At 45.7% G+C, this 25,596-nt stretch overlaps 3 protein-coding genes across 7 annotated transcripts; 2 read left to right on the top strand and 1 right to left on the bottom strand.

The window, feature by feature from the left end:
• The first annotated feature begins 87 nt into the window (after positions 1 to 87).
• On the top strand, positions 88 to 10,704 carry LOC120822191 (arrestin red cell). 4 transcript variants are annotated; one of them, XM_040181649.2, is made up of 14 exons: positions 88 to 247; positions 3,693 to 3,723; positions 3,933 to 3,993; positions 4,335 to 4,379; positions 4,457 to 4,653; positions 6,558 to 6,685; positions 6,799 to 6,934; positions 7,045 to 7,129; positions 7,295 to 7,367; positions 7,985 to 8,122; positions 8,237 to 8,320; positions 8,579 to 8,655; positions 8,750 to 8,804; positions 9,112 to 10,704. In XM_040181649.2, exons 1-14 carry the CDS (start codon positions 225 to 227, stop codon positions 9,200 to 9,202), a joined length of 1,224 nt encoding a protein of 407 aa, XP_040037583.2. In that variant the 5' UTR covers positions 88 to 224; the 3' UTR covers positions 9,203 to 10,704. The 4 variants fall into 4 exon arrangements, with proteins under 4 accessions (XP_040037583.2, XP_077961861.1, XP_040037582.2 ...); XM_040181648.2 differs by lacking the exon at positions 88 to 247 and adding an exon at positions 278 to 762; XM_078105735.1 differs by having other exon boundaries at positions 7,985 to 8,320.
• Positions 10,569 to 13,508, bottom strand: med11 (mediator complex subunit 11). Its single transcript, XM_040181763.2, has 3 exons — positions 13,048 to 13,508; positions 12,747 to 12,877; positions 10,569 to 12,624 (listed from the first exon to the last, which is right to left on the bottom strand). Exons 1-3 carry the CDS (start codon positions 13,115 to 13,117, stop codon positions 12,448 to 12,450), a joined length of 378 nt encoding a protein of 125 aa, XP_040037697.2. The 5' UTR covers positions 13,118 to 13,508; the 3' UTR covers positions 10,569 to 12,447.
• Positions 13,345 to 24,735, top strand: pelp1 (proline, glutamate and leucine rich protein 1). Of its 2 annotated transcripts, none has more exons than XM_040181762.2 (19): positions 13,345 to 13,519; positions 13,704 to 13,768; positions 14,926 to 15,031; positions 15,134 to 15,283; positions 15,553 to 15,624; positions 15,739 to 15,798; positions 15,909 to 16,065; positions 16,846 to 16,978; positions 17,078 to 17,165; positions 17,334 to 17,422; positions 17,502 to 17,615; positions 17,692 to 17,842; positions 18,318 to 18,471; positions 18,576 to 18,631; positions 18,726 to 18,859; positions 19,874 to 19,976; positions 20,316 to 21,926; positions 23,163 to 23,456; positions 24,100 to 24,735. In XM_040181762.2, exons 1-19 carry the CDS (start codon positions 13,379 to 13,381, stop codon positions 24,190 to 24,192), a joined length of 3,771 nt encoding a protein of 1,256 aa, XP_040037696.2. In that variant the 5' UTR covers positions 13,345 to 13,378; the 3' UTR covers positions 24,193 to 24,735. The 2 variants fall into 2 exon arrangements, with proteins under 2 accessions (XP_040037696.2, XP_040037695.2); XM_040181761.2 differs by having other exon boundaries at positions 23,163 to 23,468.
• Positions 24,736 to 25,596: the final 861 nt, after the last annotated feature.

The raw sequence follows: 25,596 nt of genomic DNA, 5'->3' as shown, positions 1-25,596 counted from the left end.
ACTATTACTATTATGTGCCCGACAGCAGGTGAATAGAAGTCCATCGGGGGACTGCGAGGTGTCCGTCACGCTGCAGGTGGGCGTGGTTTATCAACCAACTACGGAAACGGGCTGAATTTGTCCAAAAATCTGTCCGCAGCAGCAGCAGCAGCAGCGGACACACGGGAGCAGACAGACCTCAGACCAGCGCTTATCACACCCACCGTCCACTCAGCGCGGAGGACATGGGGGACAGAGCCGGGACCAGGTAAGACCACCGTGCAGTCGGCGTGGGGTTCAGTCACGATGTGGGGAAGACGAAGCTACTCGGGAGGAGGAAAGGGAACTGCATCCTTTTTTTTTAAAACGGACCTGGCTCACGTGACTCTGCAACTCTCTGCATTTCAGAGGACTTGGATTTTTAAAAGCTATTCATCGATGAATATCGATCGCTTGTAAGGCCGAATTGAAGATTGAATGTCCAAAATACGAAGAAGTTGGAAGTCGTGTCCAAGCCCCGTTGCAGCGCGCAGCGCCTCCGTTGGACTCGCAGCACAGGCGGCGTCAAATGTGCCATTAAATGGCATTTTTTAAGGGGTCTGGCGCAACTTCCTTTTGGGAGAAAAGGAAGCGTATCGGGGGGGGGGAAGACTGCAGCCACAGCTGCCTTCTACCGGGCTAATAATCGATTACACTTTTACGAAGACGACGTGTTGGCTCGCATATGGCTGACACGAGGCTACAAGACACAACAAAGATGTCAAACTTTGTTAAACCGGACAGGTGTGTGACGACGCTATTTGTTTGCCGTTCGCACGCTTTTACGAGGTGCAGGTGGACTTGGCATCGCGTTAGCTCACTGGTAGCATCCAGAATTGGCTAAAATGTGGCTACTCTGCTATTATGTGTCATTATTGGCACATCGGAGGAGTCGAACCCCGACGGGAGGTCGGTTGTCTCCAGACTGTCTGAGGAAGACGCACACTGTCGATGCAGAGGTCTCAATTATGAAAATAAACGAGGGAGACATGGCGATGCCAGAAGGTGCAGAAGAAGCAGAATTTGACAGTTGTTTTTTTTAACGGTTTTTTAGTGTAAAGCACCACCAGGGGCCGCCAGAGGCAGAAATGAACGTCCGGCGTCACGGCGCGTTTCCGTCGTTCCGCCCAATAAACGTGCGTCCTGCTCTGCGCAATTAGTGAAATCTGACACTGATTGTTTGTCATAAGAGTCTTGACATGATTTACAATTTAAATAATATCAAATCATTTGAGATTAAAGGTGTTTCTCCGAAAACCAAACTACTGAAGCTTCATGTTAGCTTCTAATCTAATTTAGATGATTTATTTTTCCTGGGTGGGTCTCATGTGTGCAGATGGTAAAGCCCCCTGATGCCAATTTGTGATTTGGGGCTATCCAAAATATATTGACTTGAATTTGAAGGATAATTTCATAATCTGTCAAATCTGGCGAGACTTGATTTTTTTGGTTTTCATGTAATTCTCTTTGGGACTGGAGACATTTGTAGAGGTTACTTTTGTGAGTGTGGACATCTTGTGTGTTAGATTCTGTCCTCAGTACTGACCTCATGGCCGACTGAGTTGAGTTTTATGATGATTGCGTGTGGGTTTTTTTCCCCTTGGATAAGCGGTTGACAGGAAGGGGTTCACGTGTTCTCTGTTGAGGAAGTGATGGACATTTCTGTTGATGATCAGGATGTGGATTTTGCTCCTTGCACCCGTTGTATGTCCTCAGTATGTGAACGCAAGCACATTCCGACTAATGTTCTTCAAACTGCTGCAGTGTGCATAAACTTCACGCTGACATGGCTTCCCAAATGGACTTAACGACAGCTTTGATCGTGAGCCAGTAACAAACGTCTTGTGCAAGAGCGGAAATGACAAAGCCACAGTTTTGTGCTTTTTGTGGTCGTGCACATGGACTGATTGGCTGATCTGTCGCAACAGTTCATAGGCATAAATTAATTACTGGCATACGCATTACCGGCGTACACTTTCCTTCACTACCCTTCACCCTCTTCCTGTTGAGCTCCAGCACAGACACGGCTTGTTTCTCTTGGCTTTGCTTTTCACCGGCTTCAACTGCCGGAAATCTCTTCCACTCTGCAGAGCTATGTCTGCACAGTTTGCATATATTCAACCCCTAAACTACGACGTGAGGCTGTGATGGGAGTGACCAACTACCAATTTGACATCCTCTGTTACTCCCACAAGCTCAGATTGAGTAAAACCAGCATCAAAGCGTATCATAATTAGCCCGATGAGACTCAAATGTATTTACAGCTTGTTCATTTTTTTTGATGTTTGCTTTGTTTTATGAAGCAAAACTTGCAGGCCGGGTCAGGAAGCTCCAGGTGGAGATCCACTGATCCCGTTGACCTATAAGAAGTCAGCAGATGCTTTTCATTCTCTATGCAGAGAGCGACAGATCCCGGCCACGAGATGTGGCTCGCCGAGGTTGCCCGACCATTCGCCGTATCTGAATTTGCATAATCAGTCTAATAAACCTCAATTTTATGCCAATGAGGTCTGCCAATCGCAATGCACAAATTTGATTAAACTGTTAAACAGGAAGCTTTGATACAATAAGAACCGAGACACTTCATTGCCTCAAATGTCTTCAGAAAATGATTCAGACAAATTGTGCAAAGTGAAAACGTTTGTAACGATTTATTGTGCAAGTTAAAGCCTGTTGAAATGCCTTCTAAAGGTCCTGTAAAAACAATATTTCTATTTGTTGATATCAGAGGGTGGAGTGGACTTCCTTAAAATGCGTCCTCAATTGTTCCTGGAGTGTGTTCCTCTAAAAAGGTTTTCCGCCATTGTTTCTCGTTAAGTGATATTGTGATTTTTCCATCGCGATGATTGATTCCTCCCTCCGGATCCGAAAGATCCGTGGCCTGTACTGTAATCTAATCGGGCCACAAACGCCATGCTGCAGTTGTATCCGCTTTATCCTTCTACACATATAGAGGCTGCTGAGAGGAAGTGCCACCGAGGATCAGTTTTCAGCACATAATTGTCGTTTTTTGGGACGTTCTGTCCTTCAGTTCATTGTACAGTGAGCCGTGGCTGCTGCTCTCTTTTTGTTTACGCAAGTGTGTGTGTGTGAGAGAGTGTGAGTGAAGGACAGGAAATGTGACGTGAATATACAGTGGCATCAGTGTGTATTGGAGTGTAATGAGATCCAACACTAACAGCTTGTTGTTGTGAATCCAGGACACTAACCAGGCCTAAATGATTACTTTGAAAGGCAATATGGACATAGACTATCGTTGGTCATGTGACCAGCGCTTGTGATGTGTTGTGCTCAAAAGTGCACAGCGCCGTCGTGACGTCATCCATTGGTTTGTGGTCTGCCGATTTGAAGCCTTGAGTTGACAGAATGTGAATTTCTATTTTATTCTTGTTAATTCCCATGGAAAGCTTCCTTCTTGAATAATCCCCACAATGTTACTGAGCTCACACCGCGATGGGACCACGGAGTCCTTTCAAAGGGGCCGTGAAGCAGCGCCCGCTCAATCACATCTGCAACTGTTTGAATAACTTCAGGGGACATTTGCAAACTCAGGGCTGCTACAAATGTGTTTGGCTTCGCCAAGGCTGCTGATATCAATTGGTTAATGCATCTCACATACACACACACGTACACACTCTTTGTTTACAAAATATGCTCTCCATCTCTTTTAACAGAGTCTTTAAGAAGTCCAGCCCCAACTGCAAGGTAGGATATGTGTGTGTGTGTGTGTGTGTGTGTGTGTGTGTGTGTGTGTGTGTGTGTGTGTGTGTGTGTGTGTGTGTGTGTGTGTGTGTGTGTGTGTGTGTGTGTGTGTGTGTGTGTGTGTGCGCGCGCACAAAAGTAGTTTTCTTCATCAATAATTCTTCCTCTATCTTGTCCTGTTTTATCCTAATTGCTCTCTCTTCTTTCCTCAGCTCACTGTTTATCTGGGGAAGCGAGACTTTGTTGATCACTTGGACCAAGTAGATCCAGTTGGTGAGTTCAAATCCACACACATGCATCATAGTGAGTATCTTACCCTCAAAATACCTATGTTTCTCTATTCAGAGTTTATAATAATAGCTGTGACACCTAACCTCAATTGGACACCAGACGCTGAAGGCTGCAAACGGCGGGAATTTTGTTGCGCCTCTAAGATGTGTTTAGTTTAAAAACCGCCTCTGAATTGGGGCTTAAGTATCATAAACACCATGTCAACTCATTTTCTTCCCACATACACACACAACTCCATTTCTTGAGTGACACGTACACCCACGATGTCTTGATCTGTCTGGTTCAACATGACAGCTGAGGTGTCGTGCGTGTGTGTCCTCTAGACGGAGTGCTCCTTGTCGACCACGAGTATCTGAAAGATAGAAAAGGTAAGAAAACCAGAGGATGGACACAAAGTAAGGGAGCGCCTGAGTGACCCTCCTTTTTAATGGACGTCTCCCCTCAGTGTTTGTGACTCTGACCTGTGCGTTCCGTTACGGCCGGGAGGACCTGGACGTCCTGGGCCTCTCCTTTCGGAAGGACCTGTACGTCAGCACGGTGCAGGCCTTCCCTCCTCTGCAGGAGACCAAGACGCCTCCGAGCCGCCTGCAGGAGCGGCTGCTGAAGAAGCTGGGTCAGCATGCCTACCCCTTTCACTTCACTGTAAGAGCACACGCCGTTGTACCCACAATGCACCGGGAGCTGCTGCTACAGGCGACTTGTGCAAATGACAAGAAAAGGAGGATAAACAACACTATTTTCAAAGATGCTATTGTTTCTGTTTGTGTTGGTGCTAAAGAGTCCATGAAAAGTGAAGTTGTACGTAGAAAGAGGGGGAACGTTGTGGAATAGTCCAGCAGATTAAGTCAATATTCCACGAGAATTGTTTCCTTGGTGATAGAAGCACCAAATATGGCAAGAATAATGTTAAGTACTAGTCTTTTAGAAACACCAAGGTCTTTTGTTGAGCTAATCATCAAAATGTATTTATTTTGGCACAGGAAATTCAATGGTGCTGCTAAAAATTCTATGTGGCTGCTATTTTTCGATCAAAACAAGGTCAAAACAAGACAGAGGAGGTAGACGCAGAGTGACAGACAAAACTAAAGTACCACATGATTCTCCAATCATCTTTCTGTGAGATAATGACAACAGGACTGAGCTGTGTCAGTTTCTGGCCAACAGAATTGTGCCATTGTGTCTAGAGAATGTTGTGAGTCTGACCAAAGGGGAACATGTTTGCTTCAGGAAAGAAGCAAAGTGGATTCATGTTTTCTTTATGGCCTATGTCCTTGTCCTTATGTCCTTGCAAAGATCAAGAGGCTGACAGCAGAATCTTCCTGCATGAAGTTGAGCAACAGATCAAATCCGTGTTGGTCAAGGCCTGTGATACCGACATACTTGTTCTCGCAGTCAGGGATTTTCAGACTCTCCTGAATGTGTGCTTAGAAGAATTGTGGATTGAATTTGGTCGATTTGGTTAAGTCTTATCGAGTGGTGACCTGTTCTTGACATATTGGTGCATATGGGCCCTGAAACATCTTTTCTTTCACACCGGCTGTGATGTTTTATCGGCCTTTGTGGTAAAGGTAAAAGGAGTGCATGGCATGCTGATGGGCTTGATGAAGACTTGACTTCTTTGCTCAGAAGTAGAAGTCCTATGATGCTATTTGCTACTTCCCAAGCTGTCTGCATCTGGGACAAAGCAACTGTATGACAACTGCATACAGAGAGCCCTGCCAAGTGTGGGGGAAATTTGGCAAGTAGCGTGGACGACACTCCTGCCAACTGCTCAGAGCTGTCAACAACTGACAAAATGTGGGTGCAAACCTGAATGACGTGGGAGATGCAAAGGCTGTCGCTTTGGCCTCAAGTGCACACAGCTGTGTGCCTGCAATTGTGAACAATTCATGATCCTGACATTGAGCTGCCTATCTACTTCCACATTGATTTTATTTGGATTCAATCCGAGCACCTAATACTGACTTGATGCCGCAATCCTTCAGTCAAGGATTTATCAAATTCAGCACTGATCTCAACTGAACTAAATTGTTTTCTCTCTGGTGTTTATTGTTGACAACCAGGGAAATAAAGGGTTGTTTGTTGTCGTCATACACATTTTGGCCACACGAGGCTGAAGTGCACCACTACCCCGAGTCCTGTGAAGGACTAAAAGCATTATTTACATATTTATATTACATTACCCCTGATTTAAAACACATCTAGATTCAGAACGCACTCACTGTATGCATATGTTTAAATTGCAAATAGAGAAATTAAAATTCACCTGCAATTTAGAAGATAAGATGTACCTCCTGTGCCCTAAATGCATTACAAGCCACCAATTAACCTGTAAAATTATTCTTTTCATATAATAAAAAAAAAAAAGTTATCTTGGCTGGAGGAGGTTTAGTGGATGATTTGTATTTATTTTTAGATTTAGCAGTGAGCCTGGTGAAAAAGAATCCATGCGATGGATGTTTTGCAGTTAATCAATATTGTGACTACAGAAACCTTTCTTTTAGAATACGTTTAGCACTGTCTCACCTTGTTTGACCTTGTGTCAGATCCCCCAGAACCTGCCTTGCTCAGTAACCCTCCAGCCCGGCGCTGAGGACACGGGGAAGGCGTGCGGTGTGGACTACGAGCTCCGCGCCTTCTGTGCTAAGACCGCAGAGGAGAAGATCCACCAGAGGTTTAACGCATTCACACCCCTGAGACCTCAACCAAACTAACCGTCCCCACGACCAATACAGCTTGGCGCCCTAAGAAGCAACGTTCTCCTTTTCGCGTGCTTTGTTCCTGCAGGAACTCTGTGCAACTGCTGATCCGGAAGGTTCAGTACGCTCCGGAGAAGCCGGGTCCACAGCCAATGGCGGAGACCAGCCGCAGCTTCCTGATGTCCGACAGATCTCTGCACCTAGAGGCCTCGCTGGATAAGGAGGTGACACACTCGCACCCCTTCATGTGCTATTTGATGGCTGGTACAATCTCTCTCTCTCTCTCTCACACACACACACACACACACACCGCTAAGTCTCGGTTTCTCTCCAGCTGTACTACCACGGTGAGCCCATCAGCGTCAACGTCCACGTCACCAACAACTCCACCAAGAGCGTGAAGAGGGTGAAGGTATCCGGTAAATCCCGCCGCCCTGAGAAACTTACTCTTTATTGTCAATGAACATTTTCACCTCCTGAGACAACAAGTGATGCTTATTTGGATCTGCGTCTACTGTGATCCTACTCTGCTCTGACACTGAAGACGAATGCGGGTTAAAATAACTCTCCTCTCCTCCTCTCAGTCCGTCAGTACGCCGACATCTGTCTGTTCTCCACTGCTCAGTACAAGTGCTCCGTGGCCCAGGTGGAAGCAGAGTGAGTTCTTCTCTCTTTATGTGCTTTGTGTCTCGTTGAAGTTGTTTTCAGTAACTTTGAGTCTTTTATAATCGCTTTGTTTTTTCTTAGTAGTTGTTTTGTGTGTCTTCCTGGTGTTTTCTCAACATATGATGGTTATTGTGAGTCTTTGTATGTCTTTGCAGCTGCCAGTAGGCTTATGTTTCTATTCCTGGATGTTATGAGGCTGTTTGAGTGGCATTTTGTAGGCGAAGGCCACAGTGGCCCTGAAAGTTTGGGCCCCTGGTTCCTTGTCCAGTAGATTAATTTAGGATTTCATCCATGCCATCTAACCAACACAAGTATGTTGGCACTTCTCAACATTGACAATTGGGTTCCACAGGCATCCATTTGATGTCTTTTTCACTTTGCAATCTATTAAGCATGTAAATAATAGTTGATTTAAATAGTATGCAGATAGCACTAAATGATTTGCAACTGAAGATTTTTACATGCCATGTTCTATGCAGTAATGTTCTTTCATGCAAAAATACTCATTTAGTTTTATTGCAAGCATTCAGCATCTAGCCATAGACCGACTTAACTCTTTTACATTTCCTCTGTGCCCCTCTCCCTGACCTTTTAACCCCCAACCTCAGTGACCAGGTCTCTCCGAGCTCCACCTCCTGCCAAGTCTACACTCTGACCCCCATGCTGGGCACCAACAGGGAAAAGAGAGGCCTGGCCCTGGATGGAAAGCTAAAGCATGAAGACACCAACCTGGCCTCTAGCACCATGTACACACCCAGATACACACACCTGTGTCCAACAGAAAAGGCTCCCTTTCCGTGCAATAAAGCTCACGGCTGCAGCCGTTGTTCTTCTCATACCTCCTTGCATGTGTCCTGCAGAGTGAAGGAGGGAACCAACAAGGAGATGATGGGGATTCTGGTTTCCTACAGAGTCAAAGTGAAACTGGTGGTGTCTCGTGGTGGGTAGGTGACCCTTCCTAAGCTTTGTGGGGGATGTAAGCATTGTGCTGGGCCGATTGTGTGGAATCAGAAAAAGGACACCTCTGGTCCGGCTGCATTCATTCGGACTGTAAGGACACGTCAGTGGAGTGATATTCTAACACTTTATTTTTTTACGGAGGAGTATCAACTTTTTAGTAAAAAGAAAAAATAGCAATATTCAAATGTGGTAGATGTTAACAAAGATTTTTCTCATGCATGTTTGTGTGTCTGTGTGTGTAGGGATGTAGCTGTGGAACTCCCGTTTGTCCTGATGCATCCCAAACCTTCAGACCAGTCCAGCTCTCAATCAGAGTCCGGTAGGACGCACACACACACACACACACACACCTCATGACAGCTATTAGTGCTGCTCTGTTAGAATTTAATCACTTAATGTATTCGTTTTTCTAGTCGCTCCAGAGGTCGATGCTACAGTGGATACAAACCTCATTGAGTTTGAGATGAAGTAAGTGTGTGTGTGTGTGCGTGCGTGCGTGCGAGAGATGAGCTTTACCTCGGCCATCGAGGGACAGTTAACCACAAACACCAGTTTCTGCTTTCACATATGTTGCTAATATTACATCTAGATTGTTCTGGTGTTTGTTCAGTTCTCAGTAACTGGCTCATCATTTGTGTAATGAGACGTTGCTGGTGAATTCTGCACTTTGCCCCACAGGCCATTGAATGATCAAACGCTGTCCTCTGTGTACACGTAAGTGCGTGCTGGGTGACGTCCCTCTAATAGTAATCGTGGGACATCTTTTCTCTCGTAGCACTTCGCCTCAGGTCGATGACTTTGTCTTTGAAGACTTCGCTCGCCTGGGCCTGACGGGGATAAAGGATGAGGGTGACCCCTTTTGTTAGCGGAGTCCCCCGTCTGAGTGAAACACACAGGACGCCTCGACCCTCGAGAACCCGAGAAGAAGAAGAAGAAGAAGAAGTCGTGAAGACGGCCTCCTGAGTTTTGCCACGTTTTAATTTATCCATTTATTCTCTGTAGGCTTCTACTTGTACCTCACACTGCTGGTATACTCGGATAAAAAGGAGGAGATGGCCTGACTTGGGCAACGACCGTGAGTTTAAGAAGTGGAGGCCTGAGTGAGAGGTGGTTGCAGGAAGGGCTGCTGCTTGCGTTGTTCTGCTGATATCAGTATTAAACATGCTGCTGTGATTCAGGAATTATAATTCTAACAAGTTAAAACAAAGTTATAAAAGTTGTATTTTTGTATTGATGATAGGTCAGCTGAATGTTTCAGGGGGCCCTCTAACCTTTACTGCTTCCTATTGATTTGTCCTAGTAGATCAAACTAGAGGGTATCGTTTAATCAACAAGAATGCTTTTATTTTTACAGTTATTTTTGGTATTTCATCTAATATCTGTAGGGTGAACTAAAATGATTAAAACTGGTTTTTAGTGTGTTGGACAGCCAGGAATTGTTTCATTCTGGCTTTGGTGTGCAATGTCATCAGTGGTGGAACGTAAGTACATTTACTCCAGTACTTGTGATTTACTAGTATTTTCATTTTCTGTGACTTTATACTTCTACTCCTCTACGTTTCAGAGGCAAATACTGCCATTTTTACTCCACTACATTTATTAAACATTATACAGTGCCAATCAGAGGTTTGGACACACATTCTCATTCAATTCAACGAGAACGTGTGTCCAAACCGTTGACTGGTACTGTACATAAAATATGATGCATTATTACACCACTAATCTACCTAGTAGTACAAAGTAACTCAAATTGCCTCCACAAACTACAACATTAAAATGCTTGTAGATATTTCTCAAATGAAAGAGAATTCCCTAATATTCTATGATCCTGTTGAAACATGGTTATTTAGGAAGATCCCACTTACTTAACGGGTAACTTCATTTTTTACCTGGCCCCTATTCTTCCAAGTTTGTGTAAAAATGACTTACGTGGAGCAATGTGAGATTTCAGAACGAGACTGTTGGACACAATGACAATCGGACAGGTTTGTCTCTCAATAGTGTTCCAATTAAAAAAAATTCTTGTCCCCATTAGTCACCTAGAGACTAGAATGTGGGGAAATGTTTAGGTTACCCTTTAGGTCACATTTTGAATTTGGTAATTCTACCAAGTAAAGGATCTAATTCTTCTGTAGGCCCCTTTACGCAATATTGTCTCATCAGTGCTAGCACTATAAAGTCACCATGTTTCTACGTCATACAAGGGTGCCATTTAATTTCTCAATGCTTATTGGCCAATCTTCATTTTATTAGAAACATTTTTACTTGTCTTTTTTCCTATTACGATGTAAATGTGAGCTTTGTAAGTGAAAGATACAACTCCAATAAGACTGATTTACTCAATAAATTGAACAAATAATCCTTAAAATGGAGTGGTGTGGTTTTTGTCATTTCAACAGCTTTTGTCATGTTATACAAAGTTCAGTAAATTGTAAACATCTGGATGCTTCATTAATTAATGAGCCAGGAAAACAAAACCAGATATACAAGTGTGCAGACCGACTGGAAGGACAATGAGGACAGTTGAGCATAGTCACTGAGGTTTACGGGACAAAAGACCCTTGTTAACAGATTTGTGGGAAGAACAAATCGGTTCCTGTCCATTTGGCCTGGGTTGGAACTATGACACAATCATCAAGGTGGTTGTTCCATTTCAGACACATTGACATGATGTATATGCTGACTGAGAAAATTGGATAGTCTGGTTGTGTGAGGTACTTCCCCACAGACAGTGTATAACTACAGTAGTTAACAGACAAGTAATATACTCCTGTGGATGTATTTTATACACCAGAAACAGACAACCTTTTGATCGATAGGTCGCATTTCAGTTTATGTAATTTCAGTTTGTGTCATAGGAGTCTATCAGAGCAGAGTGGTTGGTCTTCTGCTGGCTCCATTGGCTACTGTGTTAAGCGTTCGTTCAGACTCCCCAAATCCAAAAAATAACAGTAACTAACAAAGCAGCGTCATGTTCTGTGTCGTAGAATGGCTGGTTTTGTAAGAGGAGTCTTGTGGCATTGCAGAGCGCATGGCTGGACTAACTATGGCTTCAGTTCCTCGCCTGACGGCAAAATTAAAGCGCGGAAATGTTCTATACCAGCGATTCCCAAAGTGTGGGCCCACTGGTGGGCCGCGACAGGTCATTTACAATAAATACATTTAAATGTTTTTAATTTTGAAAAGTTTGAAATGAATTTCTCAGTTAAAGAATTATTTGAACAATTCTAGCGGCACATTAGTTATGTGAAACATTAATTGATGAAGCACAAACAATTTAAACAAACAGATTAAAAAAACAATAAGGCTCTCGCTCCAAACGGCTGCTCTTGTCCGCCTGTCGTTATTCAACAAAAGGCGCTGCCAAACGGGGCGCCCTCTTGTAGTATTAAAGTAAATATATATGAGCTCCGGAGAAAATGGTTTACAAAACATACATTGTCAGTTAATACATTTTTAATCGGTTAAATTCTTAAGGTCATTTAATCATCCCTAGTTTATGTTTTGATCAGAGTTGTGATTAGAGGTTTGGGTGGGCTGCAAAAGATTTTTAGATTTCAAAGTGGGCCGCGGCATTCTTGAGTTTGGGAACCGCTGTTCTATACTGTAAATACATCACATCAATTCAACCTATATATATATATTTATTATGCACCTACACTGGAATAGATATTTTAGGTGTCTAAAAGGCCTTTAAAAGGAGAAGCAGCTTGCACGACCTCGTCAGAGCACTTCAAATGACCGTCCAAGAGTACTTTGCAGTGTATTTTTTTACATTGCTTTTTATTCCAGACAACTGAAGAATGCAAACAAACAATATTGTTTTCATTCTCTCTGATAACATTCACCCCTGTATGGTGTCCAGGGAGGACCTGCAGCCTAGCAAGAGGTGGATATGCTGAAACGTTTGGTATCCGTTTCTTTGTATTTGAAGAAATGTAACACAGTCTACATATGCACGTGAATAGAGAAGAAATCCCCTAAGAAACAAAAACATATACCCAGAAATGCAACGTTAATAAAAATTGAAAAGGATCAATAAAATATTGTTACGGGCTGGTGGCAAATACAGTGATTTGGGTGAAATGCTGCAGTGAATGCCCCTCTGCTCTCATGTCTGCTGCTGCTGTTGCTGCTGCTGCTGCTGCTGTTGTTGTTCCAGCATAACTTCACAGGTTCGTCCCAGTTCTCCCAGTTTGACCTTGGCGTACTCGGCTCTGTTCAGTGCCATCTGACAGTCCTTCCGAGCAGAATAGGTGGAACCCTCATGAGGCTGTCCGGTGGCTACCTGCAGAAAAATGACAAGACTAATATGTGAAATCTCCCCCCCAAAAAATCACCTTTGAAGCTAATGTCTTCAATCGAGGCGACACCATCTTGTGTTTGAACCAGCAGCACTTGCTCTCTGACCTGTGTGAGGTACCGGATCTGGCCGCTCAGTTCGCTCTCCACTCGGTTGACGGAGCCCTGGAACTGGACCAGCTGTCTGTCCAGCAGGCTGGCGTTGTGTTTGTCTTTGGACAGCTCCAGCACGATGTTACCTGCACACAAGCACAACAACGTGGTCAGCTTCATTGAAGACGTGTCGTTTTCAATAATGCCCACAACATGATTAGTTACGCACACATTTCATACACGTGTCCCCGTGTTGAATAGAGGCCCGATGTACACTTTGTATTTTAGCTTTTAAAAGGCCGTGTGGAGTCCTCACCGGCGCACTGCAGGATCGTCGCTATCTCCTTCTCCACATCCTCCAGAGCTCTTAGCCGCTCATTCGCCATGAACGAGCCGGCGACGGCGACCAGCTGCAGCTCCCCAACGACGAGGGCCACCGTAGTCCACGCGGTATTATCCCGCGCGTTATTGTCCCGGAGAGAGCAGCTCGGTGTAGGACAGGAGCAAATGTTCTTTAACTTGCCCACAAGTAAAGGACCGCGGCGGGAGGGGGGCTGAGCAGCCGGAGCTGCACGTCAACAAAGAACTCTCTAAATCGACGTCACGTCGTCGCGCTCTTGTGACGTCCCTCTTGGTAGCGAGGCAAGATGGCTACATCGGCTTGGCTGCGTGGTCCATCTGCTATGCGACTCACAGAGGGCTTGGTGTCGGTTCTGAAAGAGCAGCGTCCCGAGTATCTACCCGCCCTGTTGGCCAACTACAGAGAACATGGCGTGTTCCAGACGCAGGTAGAGGAGCGCGTTAGCTCTGTGGCTAGTTACCTGTTAGCCGCATATGCGACGCCGTCGCGTGCTACGCGCCTCTGCTTTTTGTTCGCTGAGCTCACATCTGGAGAGAATGCAGCAGCGGTTCGGTGTTAGTATCTAATAGCGGAGGCATGCTCGTTTTAATCACCTGTGTTTGTCTCTGCAGGGCGCGGGGGCCGTCGGGGGTCTCGTGGGTTTCGGTAACGCCAAACTGGGCTCGAGCAAGACCAGGTGAGAAAATGACAAGCACGATAAATCGAGCATGGCAAAAAGTAATTGACACTGAACATGAGTCTATAATATTTGAGTCATTTCTAAAGGTTTTGTATTCCGTTATCTTATCAATGACATTTTCCGTTGTGTCCAGCAATACAACTAACGTAATTAGTAAAGTAAATCTATCGGGCGGCAAAAACTACATAAAATACAAACCATATTCACGCCAAGGCGTATGGGACTTTTTGAAGACCTGAAAAACAGATTTTAAAGAATATTTTAAAATGGTCAACACCGTCTACTGATTTGCCATCCCTTCTTTCTCCCTGAAGGACCATTTCTGAAGACATTGTAGCTTTTTAATTCCTATTTTGGGCTCTGTGTCGTTCACATTTTTTTGATGCTCTGTTTCAGAGCTTCAGTGTGAGCACCAAAGCATCTTACTGTGTGTCTCCAAGGACATTTGTATGGCTCATGATTGCTCATCAAAAATATCACTTAAGTGTTAGGAAATATTGGCAGAAAAATTTAAATCATATACGTTTCAATATACTGATGATCTACGTCAAACATTAAAGTAAAGTGACATCATTTGGCAAGGATACAAAATGGCACTGCTCCAATGGGTGTAGGTTAATTACCTACAATGGGAATAATACTTCCACCTGCGGTTTACAGGGATGAAATAACCTCCAACAGATTTTTTTTAATATCTTTTGATATCAGTTTTGTCTAAACATAACTTAATGTGATTAATAATCTGACCCAGCATTAGGTGCAGGGTCAGATTAAACTACTCTAATCATCAGAGTGGATGTTGAAGATCAAAATGTTTATATGAAAACAAATACAAGACTGTTTCTAAGCAAAATCACATTAGATCATGTTAAAAACGTTCTTATTGGTTCAAAACTACATACACACACACACATCCAATAGCATTTTCCGTTTTCAGGAGTGAATTTACCACATGTCATCTGCCATATTTTACTGTACAATCTAGTGTGATTTTCTTCTACATTCAAGACCGGAAAGTTTGAATGTTCAATGGTTTTGAACATTCAAGGGCCATATATCAGTATCATTTTAAAACCTTATGAAAGTGATTACGAAATAACACAAATGTGCTGCTCGTGGTACCCTGGAGACATCATCACTTTGTATGTGTGCAGGTTTGAGGGGCTTTGCCTGCTCTCCATGCTGGTTAAGGACAGCTCCAGTGAGCTCTTCCAGCAGCACTGTGTCACCTGGCTGCGCTCCCTGCAGCAGGTCATACAGGTATGATTTCTATAGCGCGCCGCCACTCGTCCTCGTCTTTAAACGCCCTAATTGTGTCTCTCCGTAAAAACCTGACCGCCTCCCCGTTTTTCTGCTTTTCAGTCTCAGGCTCCCGTGCAGACCATCCAGCTGGCGGTGAACATTCTGAAGGACCTGCTGCAGTACTCGTCCCAGCTGCCTGAGCTGGCCAGGGACGTTGGCCTCAACTCCATCCTGGGCATCCTGACGTCTCTGCTGGGCCTCAAGGCCGAGGTAAGGTCGCTACAGAACGTCGTCAAAAACCTTTAACCTCCACAGATTCCCGCTCTAGTCACTACTGTCGTGAGTAGCACGGTGTACACACACACACACACACACACACACACACACACACACACACACACACACACACACACACACACACTGCCAGCATTAGATTTCCATTATTTTTTACCTGTGGGAGATAAATCAAGAAGTGATTTGACAGTGATCAGTTGAAGCAGCTGTGCTATTAGCTACCTTTGCTCCTCTTGTGATGTCAGTGTGAGCTGGCAGCCATGGAGGGGATGACGGCCTGCATGACCTTCTACCCCAGAGCCTGCGGATCCCTCAGGGTAAGGCGCAAAAAAAGATGGACGCCACAAGGAAGAAGTCAGCTCAAATTTGTTTCTGAATGTAGCAACTCTGCGGGGGTAAAACTCTAAAAAGGTCCTTTTTTTTCCCGCCAGGACAAACTGCGAGCTTATTTCCACTCCAAAATGGACAACACCAACAAGAAAACACAAGAGGTATTTGATTCTCACAGCTGGTGTTTTTGACTAAATCGTTTTAAAAAGCTCTACTTGTACTGTTTTTTCTTTTTCTCTTTTTAAACTCCACCTCGTTGTCCTTCTGGCAGATGGCCTGCATGTGTTATGGCCGCCTGCCCTCTCTGGGGGGTCTGCTGGACAGAGGTGTGGGTGCTGGCAAAGCTGAGGGCTGGACCAATCAGATTCACTGCCTGCTGGCCTCAGCCAATGCGATGCTGGCTCAGCTCTACCAGGGCTCTGAAACAGGTACACACTAGAATCTTTGAAGAAGAGCCAGGCGCTTAAAGGGACAGCACACCCAAAATAATTCTCCCCCTTAGCTGTAATGCAATTTATCAGTCTTGATAGTTTTGGTTGATTACTTGGTTTTGGAGATGTCACTCGTAGAGATGTCTGCCTTCTCTCAGGAAGGACTAGACAGCACCTCAAAACAATTTTGGTTTTCATAGTTTATTGCTACCTAATACTAATGGCTACGCTCAACTAGTACTCCATTTATGTTCATTAACTTCTAGTTGTTGTGTGTTTCCTACGGCACTGATGCGGTTGGCAGATGTAATTCTGTACGAAGAAAATGTTTCCTGTATCAAACTGCTCACCTCAAAGTAAATGGGTTTTCTTGAGCAACCAGGTCATGATTTCTGGGGAGACACGTGGCTGTAGAGATTTTCACATTCAATTCTTTGGCACTTTGAGCAATACACTCCATGTGATACAGTTACGTCGCACTAAAACAAAGGCAGGCACCTCTATTCGGAAACAATCCAGATGGATATTTTTAGCTCTAAATAGGAGTGGAAAGTAAACACTTTTAATTCTAGGGTGAACTGTCCCTTTTCAGTAGAATAATGAACCCTTTGCTTTTTGTTTGTCTCTTAAAGCTCTTTGTCGCTCACACAGTGAAACCTGAATGTTTGTCCAACACTGGCGCACACAAGTGGTTCACTGCTCCTGGTAGCGTTTAGCCGCCGGAGCCCGCGGGTGGATGTCTCCTCTACATGTGTGTTGTGCTCCTTGTCGGGACAGATGGGGCGGTGCAGTATGAAGGCCCGGGTGTGGAGCTGGCTTTTCCTCACCTCGACCAGTCGGATCCTCTGCTGCTGATGCAGCTCCAGCACCGATACACTGCTATCTGCCTGGCGCTCAAACACACACTTAGGTACCACACAGACCCACGCTCACACAAAACCTTTTAAGGAGATACTTCTCCCAAACTGCAAAAACAATGCTTGAGCTGTCTCTTTTAATCGCCTTGCAGGGTGGATCCAGCATCCCCCGTCCGTTTGCCTGTCCGACCGATACTCAACCTTGTGTGCCGAGTCCTCGCTGTCAGCGCCAAGAGCATAGTGAGAGCACACACACACACACACACACACACACACTAAGTATTGCACAATGGGGATGCAAGATCCTCTTATGTCTTGATACATGCTGAAGAACTAAATGCATGAATGAAATCCAGACTGAGCACATGCAAGTAAACAATATTGTGTGTGCGCATGTTTGTCTGTCAGAATTTAACAGGCGATGGAAGTGTAAGGTTGCTCGTCTTGCCCGCCATACACACCAACACACTGGAGGTCTTATCAGCTCTTATCACAGCGTGAGTACTGATGTGCACAAACACACTTCCGTATGTATGTTGTCACAGTTGCGATGCCGACACTGTGCGTGTGTTGCAGTGTGCGTGGCAGCATGGTCCAGTACGCTGCTGTTCTACAGAGGCTGTTCTCTCAAACCCTGTCTGCCTGGACTCCTCCACCTGAAGCCAGTTTGGGACAGCAGAGAGCCTACAGGTAAGTCAGTAGAGGATTGTGGGTATGTTTTGCAACTTGCGCCCTGTTCCTCAAGCGTGTCCTCTTCGTCCTTCAGCTCGGTGCGGGTCTCCGTGTACAGGACCTTAGAGCTGTGGGTGCAGGCGGCCGGAGCCTCCGCCAGCATCCTCCAGGGAAGCCCCGGCCACTCCGAACTCCTCTTCGCTCACCTACTCAGTGACATCACACCAGGTGCAGAGTCTGTCAAGGTTGGTTACCCAGTAGTTACTTTGAACGGTGAAAGCTTCAGGTTTCGCGTTTTAACTTTCCTGCATTCGAATATCAAAGAAACCAGAAGACCTATGTGTGGGTCACATAGGTTATTGAATTATCTAATTGTTTCAAACTTCATTGCCAGAAATTTTCTTGCTGGTTTTAAATTGTGCGGTTTTAGACGATGCCCGTCTGGATCTTACTGGTTTTAATCAGTGGATCCGTATGTTTTGGAAAGGTGGTTACGAACCTCCTAGACGATGAACACTGACAGAATCTAAACCAGGAGAGCTCACTCAACGTCACCAAACGTCCTGTCTTTGTTGCTGCTGTTATTGACTCTTAGTGACAGAAGACCTGTATTTAACCACCGTCAACTCTAACATTGGCTTGTAAAGGCCATGGGGAACAAGTATTTTACACGTGTGAAAGTGTTGTCCTCAGCTCTGTCTCTGTTGTCCCGTCCTGCAGCTCCGGGCGGGACTGTCGGCAGACGCGGTCCCGGGGGGGAAGCCCGGCCCACGGAGAACAAAATCTTTAGTCATAGCCGACTCCGTCGGCCCATCGCTGCAGAGAAAAGGAGACCTTCTGGCTAATCAGGATACTTGCCTTTCAGCCCTCAGTGGTGAGATGCTGCCCTGCTTTGATCTCCTCCTGTACTGTGACTTTGTAATGGCCTGGTGGTTCTCTTCATATCTGTGTGAGCACACTGATTCCTTCTCTTTACAGCACTGAGGCAAATTATCCTGACGAGCGGTACGCTGCTGAAAGATGATATACACAAGGTAAATGTCATCAAGAAACCCCCTCGCTCAGTGGACGGCTCGTTCTTTTTTTGTCAAAAAGCATTCATTCTTTGTCTTTTTTCCCCCCTTGCAGCGTCTCCACGACGTTGTGCTCCCGCTGTGTGTGCGTCTGCAGCAGCAGCAGTCCAGCAGCAGCACGTCATGTGAATCTGCAGGGTGCGTCAGTGGGCAGTACAGCAGCGCTCTCCCCCGACGGGAGCTGTACAGGTACTATACTTCTCTGGTTTCTGGTATTACTTTAATGGAAATAAAAGGTGTTCGGTTCATTATTACGATTAGTAACGGTTTATTTAAACGGTGGGTTGCTGATCTTGAGAAACTAGCAATGGTGTGAAAGACTGAAAAATATCAGCTCTCTTCCAATGAAAGTATCTAGCGCAGCGGTGCCCATTAGGTCAATTGCCAAGGCAGTGGCGGTAGATCGAAAAACCCAAATCAAATCACATTACGCGGGCACGGTTGGCGGCGGGGGACTAACAGAAAACAAATGCTAATTAGCGATCCTTGCTTGCTAACGGACACATTTAATTTCAATGAAAAGCAGCCCTAGCTGACTAAATCAGTGCGAGTCATCCGAGTAAAGAATGTGCGGAATAGTTGTGACGGTTCCCTCGCTTCTGATTTTTTAATATTGATTTGTTTTGTGCTGACGATATGCAGCAAGCACATGGTCATACGATCGGGATGCAAGTTGATCAATTTAGAAAATTGGCCCAACTGAAAGCCCTTCAGGCCAAAGCCACACCCCTAAACATCATTATTAAGAAAGTAAAAAACATTACTACCGTTTAGAGCTCACAGCTAATAAGATAGCCGTTTGGGAATGAAATGATCGGACAGACTCGTTACATTCCTACGATCAGCCATAATTAGTTTTTCCTTTTCCCAGAGCGTTTGATTAACATCTGACAGAATGTCTGTCAAAGAAAATCCCCCAAACTTGTTTGGGGAACGCTACATTTCTAAATGAATGACTGATAAGTGCTCTCTGGGATCATTTGGATTGAGTTCAGGTGGCTGGTCAACAACATTGCACTTTTTGATTATATAAAAAGGTGACCAAATGAGCTCTTGGCAGACAGACCATGTGATTTGAATTTGACTGTACACCTGTTCAAGAAGGTGCATTAGAAAACATTAAGCAGGAGGTGAGAAAGATGAACACTTGTTGTCTGCTGTGTAGACGGGCTCATATCTGTTTTGTTCTTGTGGATCCTAAAGGTTATTACTGGCTCTGGTCCTGGTCCCGTCGCCCTGTTGGCCTCCTCCTCTGACCTGTGCTGTGTCCATTCTCAGCACCGGACGCAACGACCACAACCTCAAGGTAAATGCGCTGAGGAAGACACTGCTGAGTGGTACAGGTAGCAGTTTTTATTAACGCTGTCAATAGATTTAAATGATAATCTCACTTTTTGACGGTTTTGTGTCAGGGGTCAACGCAAATAGGCAACAAAGCTCCATTAAAATATTTAGTTAACTTTGACAGCCCTAAAAAATATATCCTCTTTAGCCGTTAGCTGCTACAACATTAAAGTGATTGACGCACGAATACTGTAAATATACTTCTAATACACAGTAGATTGTTATGAAACTTGTCAAAGGCCTGATTGAAATGTCATGTACTATGTTTCAGCTGTTTGTAATGAGTCTCTTCCCCTCTCAGGTCTCCACATTCTGCAGCGAGGCTCTCACCGTCTGCAACTCCCTCCTCCACCCCCGCACTCACTCCATTGCCCTTCCCTTGCCCCCCCTCACTCTGAAGCCCAGCCCAGCTGCTCCAGTTCTCCCTTCCTCCCAGGGGCCTACCAGTGGACTCACTCTGCCGACGCTTCTCGGGGGCCCCGTCCCCGGTCCTCCTTTCCCCACCCGCCATTCCCTTGGCCTGGGGCCCGCTTCCCTGCTGGGTTCTCTGGAGAACCACCTCTCCCTGGTGCCGGGGCTGCCAGGCCAGGCGCCCGCTCCAGGAGACATGCTCCTGTCCCACCAGCAGGACCCTGCCGCGCTGGGCCTCCCAGAGGGGCAGAGGCCGGTGTTCGTCCGCTACGACAGGGAGGAAGCGGAGGATGTGGAGATCTCCCTGGCCAGTGACTCGGATGACAGCGTGGTCATCGTCCCCCCGGGGATGCTCAACATGGAGAACCAGCAGGAGGAGATGGCGGCAGCAGGAGCAAACTCTCACAACATGACGTCTGCTGCACCAGGAGGCGCTACAGTCACACTAGCGGGAGGAGACTCCGTCGCTATGGTCCCCACCACAGCAACCACAACCACAATTGACAGGGTCTCGCTCCCCAACGACCTTGCCACCTCCTCCCCTCTACTCACCAGCTCCACGCCGATCAACTCCTTCCCTCCTCCCAGCTCCTCCGTGGTCTCCCTGGTTTCCCCTTTGAACTCCAGCACACTTGCAGCTCCGCCGGGCGGTCTGGGGGACTCGTTGCCTGGGAGGCCCCAGCTCCAGCAGATGCTGATGCAGCCCTCTGCGCCGGGACAGCCCGGTCCCATGGGGCTGCCGCTCCAGATGCACCAGCTGCAGAATCAGCTGGGCCAGCAGGGACGGCATCAGCCGCCGCCCGCCAGCAACGAAGACTCCGCCGTCATCAACATCAATAGCACCGACGACGAGGAGGAAGAGGAGGAAGACATGGATGAGGATGAAGATCTGGATGAGGAGGAAGGCATGGATGAAGAGGAGGAGGAGGAGGAAGAGGAGGACGTGAGCGACTTCCCTGAAGACGAAATCTACGATGGGGAGTATGACAATTATGAAGAAGAGGAGGGAGAAGAGTTGGAGGAAGAGGAGGAGGAGGAAGATGAGGATGGGGATATACCTCCACTGGAGGCAGGCGAGGACAATGATGGAGAGGTGGGCCTGGAGGGGGGAAAGGTGCTCAGAGCAGCGGTGGATGAAGAGGGGCTGGCTGGTTTCAGTGTGCAGGGAGAAGCGGAAGGAGGGATCGAGGAGATCAAGACAAAAAGATCGCTGTTCGCAGAGGACCGAATGAAGGTGGCAAAGGTGGAGAGCATCGGAGTCCTGGAGGAGGCGCGCGAGGTGGGGGAGGAGGATGAGAGCGAGCGGATGGACGACCCCACCATGCCGCAAATCCTGTGCGTCACCGGAGGGGCACTGGAAGAGAGGGAGGACACCGAGGAGGAAGGAGGGAGAGCTGCATCAGAAGGAGAAGGAGGGCTGCAGGAGCGGGCGAGGTTGTGGGAGCAGGGAGCCAATGAGATTGAGCTGAAAGCAACTCCAGAAGATGTCGAAACCGATCAGGTTGGTACCACGGCCTTAAAATCTGTGCTTTGAGGCCTGCAGGAGATCTTCTTTATTTCAGGCAGAGTTGTATGAGAAGATTGAGCTCATCAGTTTATTCATTAAAATGTCAAACTAGTCTAAAAATCTAAAAAGTGAAAGCGTTAATGTTTAAGCCGGGATAGATAGAAAAGAACTTTAGAGATTGGGGGTTGTAAAGGGTGTCTCTCCATAATCAGTGTAATTGAGTTAGGAGGTATCAAAATAGATCCTAATAGGAGCTACAGTGTACTAAACGGAGCTGAGTTTATACTATATGGTTATAGTTGAACCTTTGTTTTGGAGAATTAGGCTGGTGATAAATAGTCTTGACAGGTAAAAATCTAAAAAGGAAAGAGACCAGAGGGTGAGGACATTTATTTGTATAGCACATTTCAAAAACAAGGCCATTCAAAGTGTTTCACATAAAACAATTAAAGCATCGACACATAAGGCAAAAGAAAATAAATTTCAAAAATTAAAATTGACACATAGAAAAAGTTGCAGTGCTGTTTGAGAAATAAAAAAATACAGTATCTGTCAGTTAAATAAAATACAGTATCTGTCAGTTAAAGGCAGCAGCAACAGAAAAGTCTTCAGTGTTAATTTGGAGCAACTGAGATTCTCAGCAGACGTGCAGCTTTCTGGGTGTTTGTTGTAGATTTGTTATGTGGAGCATGTGGAACTGAAGTTCCTGGTTCTGACTCTGGGAACAGGAAGGAGACTCGTCCCAGAGGCCCTGAGGGGTGCGCATGGTTTGTTAGGCAGCAGCAGGTCAGACATGTATTGATTGAGATTGAGGTCTGAATCCATAACGTTTCAGTTGTTGATTCTTGGCCCCAAAAAGAAATTTTTGTAAGCTTTTGGAAATATCTCCTGCATATGCATAATAGGATTTGACAGACAGGTGTACCTGACACTTTTCACGGTCTCTCTTCATGAATTGTGTACGTTGGTAACAAAGGCCCTTACAGAGGAGCTGAACAAGTGTCGGGTTGACATCGGGCAGAGGTCCAAGCCCTTGTTCCTCTTCACTGCTCAATCTGTCTCTGAGGGACAGGGGGCTGTAACCATAGTGCAGTGAGTAAGACTTTCTCCATACCACGGGAGTGTTTCTCTACCTGCCCCTATTGTCTGTGCTTTTGGTCTGGTAATAGTAGAGGGACACAGCTATTATTTTTACAAAAAAACCAAAGCTGACTCTCTTCACGTCCACAGGAGCAAGTGGAGGCGCCACAGGAGGCCAGTGTGAGCGAAAAGCAGCCGCCTGTTCATCACGAGGAGCCGCCGGCTGCTGTCAGAGACGCAGACTCTGCAGCAGAGGCTCCCTCCACCTCTTCAGGGCCGAGTCCAAAAGAGCTAGATGAGGCGTCTGACGCTGAGAAGACAGACGGAGTCAAAGCAGAGCAGCAGGAGACTGAGGAAGAAGGAGGGAGTGACGGAGAGGAGGCGAAGGGCCAGAAGAGGAAGAGGGAGGAGGAAGGGGCGGGCCGAGGCACTGAGAAGAAAAAGGTAGAGCCACCGGTCAGTCATTTGCGATGCTAATGCAATTTAGAAGACTGGATACCATCACCTCACAGACACCAGCGGTGCTGCAATATATATTATATTTCATTTTAAATATAAATGTCACCAACATTTTAGTTTTGCGCCCAGTCAGCGTTTCCACACACACAGAGCGGACACCGTGAACCCACTGTGTTATGGAGTGTTTGTGTTCTGTAGTGTTTTAATGACATCAAAGTTAGACTGTTTAGGATAAACAAGTCCAAACGGTCTTGGTTTCAAAGCCGCAATCTTCAGCTGCGGCGTGGGGATATTTTGGCTTTAAGCCGTTAGCCAGTAAGTAGGGGTGTAACGATTCATTTTAACAACGATTCGATTCAAATCGCGATTCATGGTTGCCGATTCGATTCATGGACGATCTGGGATAATTTAGAACAATTCGATTCAGTGACTTGAATTCGATTCAGTAACTTTACTGGACAGTGCAGGCAAAGTTTCCGAGATCGCCAACATCTAAGCCTTCCCTTTATTTAATCATCAAAGATGCCATATAAATCCCCTTAAAAAGTGCTTGTCCGTGTCCCCTCATCAGCATGGAACCCGTCTACACCCGTCTCAGTTGCTGTCCCTCTGTCTGTCTGTCCTTCAGATGGATGATGACGCCATGGAGTCCATGTTGGCAGATTTTGTCGCCTGTCCGCCTGACGACGAGGACGGCGCCTCCGGATCCAATCGTTCATAGCAAGTTGCCGACCGGGACCGCTGCAAAGTCACCATGAATACAGAAGATACTGAATCTCTAGGGACATTTCCAGGGTTTAGTTCCCTCCGTACAGCAACCCAGATTACCAGGAGTGTTTTCTTTCTTTTGGCTGTATTGCCGCACTGCGTTCTTACGTCACCCAGTATTTATCGGCAAGAAGTAGTTCAACACAGCTGTCCTTGCATATGTACATGGTTTATACATTGTATGCTCTTTGCTTTGTCGTTACTGTCTCACGCTTTGTTATAAAAAGTAAACGAAAGGAGTCCTACATTTCCCCCACTTCATATTTAAACACGCACAGTTATGGTTTTTAACTTTTTTCCTTGGGATTATTGATTCACTTTACATGAGGTGATCATTGTAACTAAGATGCAGGAAAGGGACTTCATTGGGAATGGAACGGATTTCTTATTTGAGTGTTTTTAGCAGTACAAACTAAACGTGACTCCCAATCAAATTGTTTTTGTGTAGCTATAAATATCACAGTGTGAACCTGGACAAATAAAAAGTCTAACTTGACTAAGTAATGTTTAGACTGTTGATGGTACAACAGCAGTACCTGATCAGTGAGTCCATGTGGGTTTACGGTTTGAATCACCAGAAAGCACCGCACATCACACCTCCTCCGTGCTTCAGGGTGGGAACCACACGACACACACAATCTTTTCACCCGTTTATGAACATAGACGAGAGCCGCAGAGAAATGAGATCGCAGCTGCAGAAATCCAGACTAGCAAGCATCTGCATTGACACTTTCTCCCGTCAGTCTATTGCTAACAAATCACTTTTCACTCTCACTTTTCGTCATATGGTGCATAGTCCGTACAGCGTTTAGGTTTCTATCAGTGTTAATTTTGGCAGCTATTTTTGATTGTCTTAGTCTTTAGACAAAAACGCGTGTTAGTTTTATTCACATTTAGTCATTTTAATCCTTCAAAGAAGGCCATTTTAGTCTAGTTTTAGTCACATTCATTAGCCATGTTAAACCTATTTTCGTCCCTTCTCAGGCGCTGTGTTGTGTCTAAACTGCATAATAGTCTAGCTTGCAGTACTTGCTTGTCCATTAGATGTCCCTCCTAGGACAGGTCTATATCAGGGGTCGGCAAACGTTTTGACTCTCGGGCCACAATGGGTTGTAAAATTTGACAGAGGAGCCGGGCCAAGAACAAATGGTTGAAGTGTTTGTGTGAGTGAATATAAATGACATGTGAAAAATCATTACATGAAAGGATTTGGATTTTAGCAAGTAGCAAAGAATTTATTTGCAAGTCAATTTAACAAATTGGCAAAGATGTAACAACTTCATGAGGACCAGGGATCTAAACGCAACACTGTTGTCTTTGTCTGTTTACTTGCAATGCTTTTGACATGGCCACCGGA

The sequence above is a fragment of the Gasterosteus aculeatus genome, chromosome 7 (genome assembly GCF_964276395.1).
Source record: "Gasterosteus aculeatus chromosome 7, fGasAcu3.hap1.1, whole genome shotgun sequence".
Taxonomy (NCBI): domain Eukaryota; kingdom Metazoa; phylum Chordata; class Actinopteri; order Perciformes; family Gasterosteidae; genus Gasterosteus; species Gasterosteus aculeatus.
Note: the sequence above shows the minus strand (reverse complement) of the source record. Positions and strands in the feature narration are given on the sequence as shown.

Excerpts from the sequence above, each read along its gene's own strand:
- LOC120822191 (XM_078105734.1), top strand. The coding sequence starts at position 704 with ATGGCTGACACGAGGCTACAAGACACAACAAAGATGTCAAACTTTGTT. Across the intron at positions 3,994-4,334 it reads GGACCAAGTAGATCCAGTTG|ACGGAGTGCTCCTTGTCGAC; the intron begins GTGAGTTCAAAT and ends TGTGTCCTCTAG. Across the intron at positions 8,805-9,111 it reads CTCATTGAGTTTGAGATGAA|CACTTCGCCTCAGGTCGATG; the intron begins GTAAGTGTGTGT and ends TTTCTCTCGTAG.
- med11 (XM_040181763.2), bottom strand. The coding sequence starts at position 13,117 with ATGGCGAATGAGCGGCTAAGAGCTCTGGAGGATGTGGAGAAGGAGATA. Across the intron at positions 12,878-13,047 it reads GACGATCCTGCAGTGCGCCG|GTAACATCGTGCTGGAGCTG; the intron begins GTGAGGACTCCA and ends GCTTGTGTGCAG. Across the intron at positions 12,625-12,746 it reads AGATCCGGTACCTCACACAG|GTAGCCACCGGACAGCCTCA; the intron begins GTCAGAGAGCAA and ends ATTTTTCTGCAG.
- pelp1 (XM_040181761.2), top strand. The coding sequence starts at position 13,379 with ATGGCTACATCGGCTTGGCTGCGTGGTCCATCTGCTATGCGACTCACA. Across the intron at positions 13,769-14,925 it reads CTGGGCTCGAGCAAGACCAG|GTTTGAGGGGCTTTGCCTGC; the intron begins GTGAGAAAATGA and ends GTATGTGTGCAG. Across the intron at positions 19,977-20,315 it reads GCAACGACCACAACCTCAAG|GTCTCCACATTCTGCAGCGA; the intron begins GTAAATGCGCTG and ends TTCCCCTCTCAG.